General features: G+C 33.1%; 1 protein-coding gene across 1 annotated transcript; it reads left to right on the top strand.

Moving 5' to 3' along the window:
* The first annotated feature begins 3,373 nt into the window (after nucleotides 1-3,373).
* LOC113713528 (probable WRKY transcription factor 26) lies at nucleotides 3,374-5,191 on the top strand. Its single transcript, XM_027237266.2, has 3 exons — nucleotides 3,374-3,710; nucleotides 3,860-4,009; nucleotides 4,857-5,191. The coding sequence occupies exons 1-3, from the start codon at nucleotides 3,394-3,396 to the stop codon at nucleotides 5,047-5,049; spliced, it is 660 nt and encodes a 219-aa protein (XP_027093067.1). The 5' UTR covers nucleotides 3,374-3,393; the 3' UTR covers nucleotides 5,050-5,191.
* Nucleotides 5,192-11,059: the final 5,868 nt, after the last annotated feature.

The following is an 11,059-nucleotide window of genomic DNA, read 5'->3' as shown; positions in this document are numbered from 1 at the left end:
TAATTTACTCCTAAGTGCGTCAAACAATATATAGAATTTGTGATAAGTTACTTTCTTGGGGAAGGACCACAGGGGAATTTATATGTAATGTAGTTATTTTGAGGACATTCAAACATTATATTCCAATATGGACTTTCAAACATAATGTTCCAATATTTTTGGATTGGACAACTACTTTAGGAGTTTGTCAAGACTAGTTATCTGACGCACAAAGATGACTTTTATCCCTTTTTTGGGTTTGGGGGGGAGGGGGGGGGGAGTTTGGTATTTTTTCCCATTCAAAATTTAGTTAAATTTGAAAACAAAAAAAAAAAAAGTGTTGTAGTGCGTAAAGAGATCATCTGAACCTGATAAATATACTCAGTTCTTAACATAATTTTTGGTTACATAAAACAAAGGCAACTATGTTTAGGATGAACCAGTTGCTTGTATGATCAAAACCACATCAATTTAGTATAAGATAGCAAATTAAGATTTGGAGTATATTTTTTTTCAAAGGCTTAATTCTTTTCAGATGATCATTGTCTGTTATATATCTTTTTCTTTTTCTTCTTTCTTTTCTTAATTAATTTTGAGATCTAGCAATATAGTGGTGAAAGTTAGATCTTTCCTATGTAACGTTGTTGTTTATTTGGTTTCATCTGCTTGAATTGCCCTGTTCACCAGACAATTAGTTTTAAAACCCCAAAACGTTCGCCATTTATCTCATACATATCCACTTTAACTGCTACGATTTACAAACAAAATATCCAAAATTCTCTTCTATTGTATCCTGCAAGAAGATTGCTTTGTCAAATAGAAGATTCAACTCCAATCACCACTTTGGTCGGTGGCGTGCCAATCCACAGTAACTAATCCACCCCTTCAGTCCATACAAGGATTGTTAGAAACCCTACATGTCCAGCAGAATAAAGGCAGAGAGCTGTCCACCATAAATTCCCCACTTTCTACTTACTTCCCGCTGGTTGGTACAGACCACAGACTCTCGTCTGTTTGCTAGTCAAGTCTCCTAGATCCCATTTTTTTCCTTAATCTGAATTATGAATTAAAAATGCCCCACTCTGAAAACATTTGAAATTGTCAGTTTTGCAATACGGTCACTCACAAGTTACAGCTAAGAAGAAAGCAACATAACCACACACGATGCATTGATATAGGATTCCAATTGTTAGACCTTAATCCTTTGATTTTTGTTTTCCAATGAGTTGACAAAGGTGTTGCCTAAGACCAATTTGCGCCTGTGGAATTAAACGTCTGTTGAAAATTATTCTTACATGATCTTCGAGTATACCACGCCACAAAAAAAAAAAAAAAGAAAGAAAGAATCTTCTCATACTTTTCTCTTTGGGTAAAAAATAACCATCTCAAAAGGATGGGAAGCATTTCAATCTCTATTCATTACATTTAATACGAAGAATATAAGATTCTAACTTAGGGGTGTTTGGTATATGGCTATGAGGTGTGTATGAATGGGAATTAAAATGAGTTATGCCTATGATACCTATTATTTGGTAGATAAGTATACATGTGAATCATTCAATAAAACTGAAAGTGTTAGATATTTTTCTTTGCCATTATTCACTTATAATTTGGGATTCAAATTAAGTAACACCATATAGAATGAAGCCCATTACACTTTCTAATGAAACATGTAAGGGAAAATGACTATAACTAAGACACCTGATGAGGTTTATGATTGTGATTCTAAAATAAGAACCAAACACCTCCTTAATTCCTGTGGTGAAGGATGTAAGACTTGATCATCAAAATTCTCTAGCATCACTTTCAAATGTATTAATTATACATTGACTCTATGACTTGTGGGAATATCGAACAGAGATTTTTGTTTCAGGGTTGAAAGAATGCATGTCTAAATTGATGAGCTCGAATGGCACACGGTCCATACACACCTTTTTCCCCCCCTTATCTATGACCATAAGTTGATAATAACTTTGATGCCAATCATATCACCCTTTTTGTACAACTGAGACGAGATTGAAGATTTGGGATTAAACATTTGAAGATGTCTTTTGCCTAGCCTGTTATTGTTTTCTTGTTTACAATAAGTGTTGACCAGAATAAGCAAAAAAGAAAAAAATATTGACCAAAATAATGACTTGCAAAAAGTAAAAGAAGCAGGAAAGGTCTCTCCGGTTGTCTATAATTTCCAAAAGGACAAAAGAAACAAAAAAAAAAATCTTTTGAATTTGTTTCTCTTTGGTAACTTTACTATATCTGTTTGGTATGTTCTTTATGAAAATTCTTCTTACAACACGTTTTTCGTTCACTTTTATAGGCTTTTTGAAACTCTCAAGCTTTGCTTATTAGAAGGCTTGTAAAAAACCTTCAAGCCATAAAACTACCAAATTAAAAATCAGTATTGAGGATCAAATTCCAACAAAAAGGTGCCATAGGACCGATTTAAGTAAAATAGTACTATCAACTTCTCTTAAACTCTCGTTCTTGCTAATAGTTTGGAATGCATGCATTTATAACACATAGAACAGGTACAAATGCTAATTGCTACTTATCTATTACTGCTTCGAAACAGTCAGATATGCGAATGTACGTATCGCTGTAATGCAGTCATTGATGATAAATATCTTTTTTTCTTGTTTTACAAATGTGCTGAAAAGAAAGAAATGATGATGCATAAGAGCACTTATGATGCAGTAAGACTTCTTTGTTAATGTGGATATTCAAATCTCAATGAAGAGATTTAGTGATTTACTGGTGAGTAGGGTAATCGTACCTTGAAGTACAAGTTGATGACTTGTACAAACTGGCATCTTATTTTGATATAAGTTTATTGTTTTACAAGACTTAAAAAAAAAAGCCATAAGAAAATAACTAAAGAAGAGAGATAAAATAGAAAATAAGAAAACGCAAAACCAAGAAGAATATAAAAATGTGAACAGCAATGAAAATTATGAATAAGTAGCTCAAGTTACCAGTCTACCCCTTATCCGATAAGGCCATATGATACTTTATTGCAAAAAGGTCAAAATACAAAGTCAATTTGGACAATCAGGTGGCCACTTCCGCGGACAAAACTCGTAAGGAGGAACCATTTGAAACATAGGACAAGTTGAGGGTCCCTTTGGAAAAAATTTTGAGTCTACAAAGGGATAAAATGGGACATTCAATATAGTTTAGAGCCAACCAGTAAAATTTGTGATTCTTTTGTTATTGCAATAGTGGCTTGCTCTCTGGCATAACATAGACTGCTAAAGAAGCCCACAGTATCTTGCTAGGAAGTAGGTTAGGAAACCTCTTAAAGAAAATGACAACTTCACTGTTCTACTATATATATAGATGATGATCCCATTTTCTCATACCAAAAGCCAATTAAACTACTCAATACATTCCAAGACTTTTCCTTTCTACCACACCATGTTCAACTCCCCTTTCCTCCCACCACCAGAGCAAGGCATTAGCGCTCATCATGGCAATGTTGTTCCAAGCTCTTATGCTTCTTCTGATTACTTGCTTGAAAAGTACTCCAATGATCATCTAGGGAGTCATGAACTTCTTCATTATCTTGACTTACCAGATCATGAAGAGCCTTTAATCAACAATGTTCATACTGATTCCAATTCAACCCTCACAGCATGTGTTTATCCAACTCCATTCACTCGAGAAATGACGAATACTACTGGAAGCTCGGCCAACTGCATGGATGGCATGCCAATCAATTGCAACATGCATGAGTGAGTCAACAAGTTATGTATAATTTCTTTTAAATCCACAAAATAAGAAGGAAAAATTATTCATGTTGTAGCTTCCAAGACATCTATTGGTAGTTTATGTTTTTTTCAGTTTAATTATGATTTAATTGGTTCTTTTGATATTTGTATAGATCAAGATGCATGAGGGCAACGAAGATGGCTAAGGTGGACCAAGGAAATATTATTGCTATTCGAACGAAGACTCAGCTTGAGATCTTGGATGATGGATTTAAGTGGAGGAAGTATGGGAAGAAAACGGTGAAGAGTAATCCTAATCCTAGGTAAACAATAGTATTTACCAAAGCTCATGAAAATCTGCATGCATGTTCCAACCATACAAGATCATCGAGGCTACTAATCAGGAATAATAATCACACATGTTAAGCTTATCAACCTGATTACGTATTATGGCTGACCCCTTCTATCCTCCTCCTGTTTTGTTTTCCTTTTTTTTTTGTTGTTTTATGTGTATAATTGTTTTTTTTTTATTTTGGGTAAGGGACTTAGTGGTTGGGGGGGATGAGGGAGGAGGGGCGGTGTTTGAATGCATAGCTACATCCATCTTTGGATTGGGTAAGGAGGTTCTTACAACTTCACTCTCCTCTTGAAGTTAGTTTAGAATTTGATGAATTTTCTCAGTACTGTTTTCAGAGTTTTCTAGTCAATTAAGCATGTGGAGCTCCTTAGCTGCTTTACTTTCCTGGAAAGCTACATGTCTAGTCTCCCAAGTATACTTGTGGACAGCACAACAAATAATGAAAAGACTTGCTTTTTATGGTAATCACAAAATCAGAGTGATTGCTATCAAAGCGTTTCACTGATCAACGTACACATATGATATAATTGATTTCTTGATGAAGAAGATTTTTGGCCTGAATTAGAATTTCAACCACCTTGCATGCATGCATGCACATCAAGAATGGTTTATACACTTTTTAAGATTATCATTCATGCATTTCTCCATCAGTCACACACACACACACACTCAAAAGAAAGTAATTCCCCAATACATCTAACATTCTTGGGATTAAATAACTCATCAGTACTGGATGATGCATGTGGTAAATTAATTATTTGGTCTTTTGATCTACAAATTATCTAATAGCGGATTAATAAATGGTTACACAGGAATTACTACAAGTGCTCCACTCAAGGGTGCAAAGTAAAGAAGAGAGTAGAAAGAGATGGCGAAGATCCAAGCTATTTGATTACAACCTATGAAGGCAGGCATAACCATGAAAGCCCCTGTTTTATCTACTGTGATGAATTGCCTTTGGCCATTTCCTATGGATGGACCTTGCGACCATCGCAATATTCTTGATCGACAAGACTAGTCCTTTTCTCTAATACTATCTACCAAATTATTTGCACAAGTATCCAGCTGCAAATATAGTAGTTTAAAGTAATAATAAAGGAAAAAGGATAACCACTACGATGATTAGAAATCGGAAATTTAAGCCCCACAGATTTCTCTTGTAGAAAACTACACAGCCTGCCGGCTACTTAGCCATCACTTGGGGACCAAGGCAAACCTTCCTCGAAATTACTCTTTCATTGAGTATGGTCCAGTGCAAATTTTCTTTTTCTTTTTTGATATTTTCATTGTTCTAATAAATCAAGTTCCAGCTTCATTAATAAGATCTTTTAAGGTTGTCTTCAAATAATCTCAACCAGAAATTATCTTACTTAATATGGGACTTGATCAAACCTTTCTGTAACTTTTTGGAATGCAAGAAAAACAAATTGGTTAAGTTAGAATAAGAGATCTTTTGGAACAGTAATATAAACTACAATAGCAGTAGTAAGGCATTAACCACTGGGGTCAATTCAATGGTTAAGGGAGAGTTTTTAGAGTTTTTTCAATGCCAAGTTCAGGATTCCAATCCTGTATCTGACAATTGAGGATGAAAAAGGTGTGGAGAGGGGTGAAAGGGAAAAAAAAAAACTACCATGCAACAATAGATAAGATGAAAGAATGAACTCACTTCTCTTTTTTTGTTTTTTTCACTACTTCCTCTGTCTTATAAATTCCACGGCCCTAATTTGTCGTATAAAGATCTCCACTCATGTTATTTAGCAATACTACAAATACACAAGCTTTTTTATTTTTTTTTCTTTATACCAAATATGAGAAACTTGAAGGATCCAGTAGCATTCAATTAGTTTCTACCTCATCAAACTTAAACCACTTTTTGAGAATAAAATCGTTGACAAAGCACAGCGTTATGAAATGATCCTTTTCTTTCGTATAAGAAAAAAGCTCTTCTACCTCCATCCCTAACCTTCATAACCACATGAAAGAAATTGCAATTAAGCAAAGAAACTTTCTAAGATGTTTTTCAATATTTGCTTGAAAAGTTAAATAATATGGCACTGTATGTTGGTTGGAGGTACTAAATTAGTCAAATTCAAATACCTTTAGTGACAGTAATCAGAATCTGTACATTGCTGGAAGTAAAATCTTGAATGATTACAATGACAGTAATACATAATATCATTCTGTCACGCTAATTTCTTCAAACTTTAATGACTATACTTATGACGGGTCTTATTGACCCTACTGCAATTTCGCCAAAACTACGCTCTAGCTTTTTCTTGCTTACTATTCTGCATTTATCCTTTCATTCGATTTCACTCTATTGGTTAAACCAATGGTTATCCGGTTGAACCAGTGATTTGTACCCAAGACCTTCTCCTAGTTTGACTTCCATTATCTATTTTTTTTTTTTGCCCAGATAAGGACATGCACCAACTAAATTATCTTCCTGTTGAGAGGAGAGGTTGGGTTAGATATTAAGGTGAAAAAAATTATAAATATGAGGCTCTGGATTTAACATTCGTTACTTACTAAAAAAAAGAAAAAAAAAACTCCAGCTAAAATTATCTATGTACATATTCCACATTCAAGTCCTCCAAATCCATCAAAATCCCTATTGGGGAAGAAATAATTGGCCCACTAGTATTTTTTTCTGCTCTAGTGCTGCTGAGACTTTTCCAAGTTCAACTAACCAAAAAAAATAGAAGTAAGAAAAAGTTGCAGTTACTCCACCGTATTCTGGCCTCTTAGAGAGTTGACATTCCAACCACCTCACTCCTCTTCGACGAAGGTAGGAATTGCTGCGGCGGCGCTTTGTGGCTGCAATCTGCAAACTACAAGTAATCATAGAGAGTATGACAATCAAATAAACAAAAAAAAATATATATGTCACAATCGCGAGGCGCACTAATTATTGCTGAAGGAAAAAAAATAAAAATTATGCGAGATTTCAATCGAGAGAATTGCCTGCAATAAGCAGGCAATGAATTATTAATCTTATGAACCTACCCAGAAAAAATAATAAACAAAAAAGTATTAATCTTATGAATATATTTATTTTACTACAAATTAAACTTACTTATAGCCATTAAACAGTTATCAGTCTATGTTACTAAGTACGCGTACTGTGTTATATGGAGCGCATATTCATTTCATTAAGGGAAATGTTATTTACTCTCTATTTTTTGTTTTTTGCACTTTCATAATTTGTTTTATCATGTAGTCTAATAAATAAAAACTATATGATTAAAATGATGGTGAAAGTGTGAATTAGAAAAAGGGAGTGCAACTAATATTTCCCTTTGATTAATAGTAGAAGTTTAGTCTAATCTTTTACGTTTTCAATCTTTGATTTGCATTCTAAAGTCTTGCGTTTTAAGCATGAAGTTTTAGCAAGACCATTAATGGTGTTCTTTTTCTTTTTTTCTTTTTTTGGTCTGGGGTTGGGGGTGTATAGGTTCTACATTTAGGAAGGTGCATATGGGTGATTTTAGACGAACTTGTTTCAACCGGAACCAGGCGGATTGACATGTACTTATTTCATTAACTTTGTGACACAGAAACGAATCATATTTAGTGTAGCAAAAATAAAACTAATAAAACTCAAACCCACACAATATGTGTTTAGGAATATAAGCTTTGTAATTAAATGCATCTTCTGTCTCACTTTTCATTATATTGTACTTTTTCTCTTTACAAACATCCTATTTTAATCCTTTTTGGTTTCCTTAAGCGTCAATAACTAAAAATAGGATACAATTAAAGACATTAGAGTAATAAAAAAATCAAAGAAAAATGAAAATTTTTATGGATTTTCTGTTGGATTTTTTTTTTTTTGTATTATATAGTGTTGTTTTACTATGTTTTTTTTACCTTGCTATTAGTCATTGGAACTTGAGGAAACAAAAAAAAAATTTAAAATAGAATATTTGTGTAGTAATATAAGGAAAGGTGGGACAGGAAATTGGATAAGAAGATGTACATATTGAATTATGTATGCTTGCCCCTTTCCTTCCATGGACGACAAAATTATTAACACAAAAATTTACTGGTTATTTAGTAACTCCCATGCAAATGGGAGGTTTACATACTGATTCAACTGATTAGGAAAACGAGGCTCAACCTCAATCAAAGCTGAGCTTGTGGAGCTTCTCAAACTTCGTTCCCTGCATATTAACCGGCAACGTCTAGTAACAAAAATATGCATCTAGGAAACGAGGAAAAGACAACGTATATTTTGGAGGTGTTTTTGAAAAATTTTCCTGTAGTGAAATTTTTAGAGTATATTTTGGAATATTTTTAGAAAATATTTTTGGATATTTAAGAGTAGAAGAGTTTCTAGAATATATTTTGAGATATTTTTTAAAATTTTTAAAAAATTTAAACTAATTTTTAGATTATCTTTTAGAGTACTTTTTAAAAATTTTTATTGTATTTGAAAACTAGTTTTTGAAAAACACTCCCATCCAAACAAAAATAGTGTTTACACTTCAGAAAAGGGTTGTAGAATTGTACACCATTCGAGCAAAGGCCCTTTGTTGTTTAATTCTAATTAATCAGTTGCCTTTTCGTCCTTTCAGATGGATGGACGTTGGAAAACATCACAATCTTCTTATGCTACTATGTATATGAAGTAGTAGCATAAAAAACCACCAATGCTCATATGAGTGGCTTATACTAATCAATCAATTTGCCAAAAAGAACAAATTCTGGGTTAATAAAATGTCAATCAATCTAAGATGTAGTTCAAGTGTTAATATTTTAAAAATATAAAATTAAATAAAAAAACTTATAAATATCTGATGAAATATTAATTGTTAGTATGTACATTCACACAATAAATTTAATATGATTCAGGCCTCTTATCAAGTGTCCATTAGTCAACCTCTAGAAAACCCACAGCCATCATTTGTGAATATGGTCATAGTGCGTTACACATCTAATGTTGCTTTCTTAGCTTTTTTGCTTTATAATAAGTCAAGTTGCAACTCGACGGCCATGCATGGTCCTTCCTGTATGTTCAGATGAAAAATTGTCTTCCAGAAACTTGACGAGATTTGGGCTCGAAAGTGACGAATCGAGCCAGGGTGTGCGTGCGGAACGGATATTTTGTGTCATTCTCTACTTCATTTTTAATTATATTACTATTTCTCTTTTGTAAATATTATATTTTTATTTTTTTTATTTTTTAAAGTTTCAATAACTATTAATAAAGTAATACATGAAATTCAACAAAAAAAATAGAAAATTAAAATTCATAGAAAAATGAAATTTTTGTGAATTTTCTACTATAATTTTTATTTCTCTATTATAATCATTTTTTAAATTGTTATATTTTATTTTTTACTTTGTTAGGAGTTTTTTAAACTTAAGTAAATAAAAAAGAATTAAAATATAGTGTTTATGAAGGAAAAATGACAGCATAATAAAAAGTAAGACTCGGTGAGACAGACAGAAGATCTGTTATGCAATGCAAGCATTTAATTTGCCAAAAAACCTAAGTCAAAATCATTATAGTATAAATTTGATAATTGAGAAAAATCAGGAGTGGTTCTTATCGTTCTCGTGTGCACCGCGAGCTCCCCCCCATTTGGGGCAGTACAGTGTTAAGCTTTCGTTGACTGTTGACTAAGAAGTAAGAACCACTTCTTTTACTTTTCCTTTTTCTCTCTATATTTTGTTTTCGAAAACTGCCAGTTTTGTTGTAGCTATGCATTGCTGATTGCTGGCAGCAGGCAACCTAAACTAAGAGTGACATCCACCAAATCTCGACGTCTTTTTGTTTTCTTCACCTAATTTGTAATTGGATTGTGCACATCAAATATTTGAACCTTGACGGTGGAAAAAATCAAACTAGTTATATATAAGAGTGTAGCAGGGGGAAGATTTTCTGTTTTTGCCGAGGAAATCTAAGCAACAGAACCATAGGATAGTTAGCACTAGCCGAAAGATGAACATGTTCAATACTCGCAAAATTTCGCGCAAATAAATTCTGCCCTGAATCGTGAAAGCTTCAATTCATCTGCACGTTTTTCCAGAAAACTGCGGTTCCCTTCCTCATGCGCGCGGGTGAACACAATAGCCACAGAGGCAAGGATCCAGACCACCAGAAAGTTCACCGTCCTTGCCCATTCTAGCGGGGCGTCCTTGATAGCAAATACTATCAAAAAAATGGCTGTCAATGCAACCCCAGAAACAGTCTTGGTAACTGGTTAATCTGATTTGACCAAAGATTCCTGAAATAATAAAGCATCATGTCAGTTAATCATTAGATTTGTTTCATGCCTGTTGCTTGCAGCAATATATCAGATTTTGAAGATGAATAGCACTCCAAACGCAAGCAATTGCAAATGCATGGATCTATGTTTTGAAACTCAAGACCGAGTAGCGACTTAGTCGAGTTAAGGATCAATGGATTCCACCAGTTAGATCGAGTGTCAAGGTGGATATTGATAACATCATAAATACATCATAATTACGTATTAATGATATGTAATTACAATAATATATACAAGTTATTCTTAAATTGATGGTTTATAACTTCACTTACATGTTTGATAAGTTTAGATTTAGTCCAAAAGGACTCAACTCTCGCATAAAAATTATAACTCCAAAACGGTGGTTGACATATAGACGTTATACTCATAGGTACCAATCACGATGAGGATGGATTGAGGATAAAATCAATATGATGTCATTAGTAAAAATTCTTTTAAAACTAAATTGCTATGTAAAATAACTAAAAGCATGTTAATACCAATAACGGTATATTCATACATGTTTGATGTTTCAAAGCTATTTAATAAGAAAATAAAAAGAAATTAGAACAATCAGATAGCAATTTATATAATTCAATGCATATTTACAAGTTTAAAGTTAAATTGATGGACTTATTCGAAAAATAATACCAAACTTTAGAACAACATTTATAGACTATGAAACATTTCTAGGTAAATTAATAATTTTTTAACACCCTAGGAGTCAGAACACAATATTAAAAAAGTTTCGAACCCCA

This window comes from Coffea arabica, chromosome 10c, assembly GCF_036785885.1.
Source record: "Coffea arabica cultivar ET-39 chromosome 10c, Coffea Arabica ET-39 HiFi, whole genome shotgun sequence".
NCBI lineage: Eukaryota > Viridiplantae > Streptophyta > Magnoliopsida > Gentianales > Rubiaceae > Coffea > Coffea arabica.
Note: the sequence above shows the minus strand (reverse complement) of the source record. Positions and strands in the feature narration are given on the sequence as shown.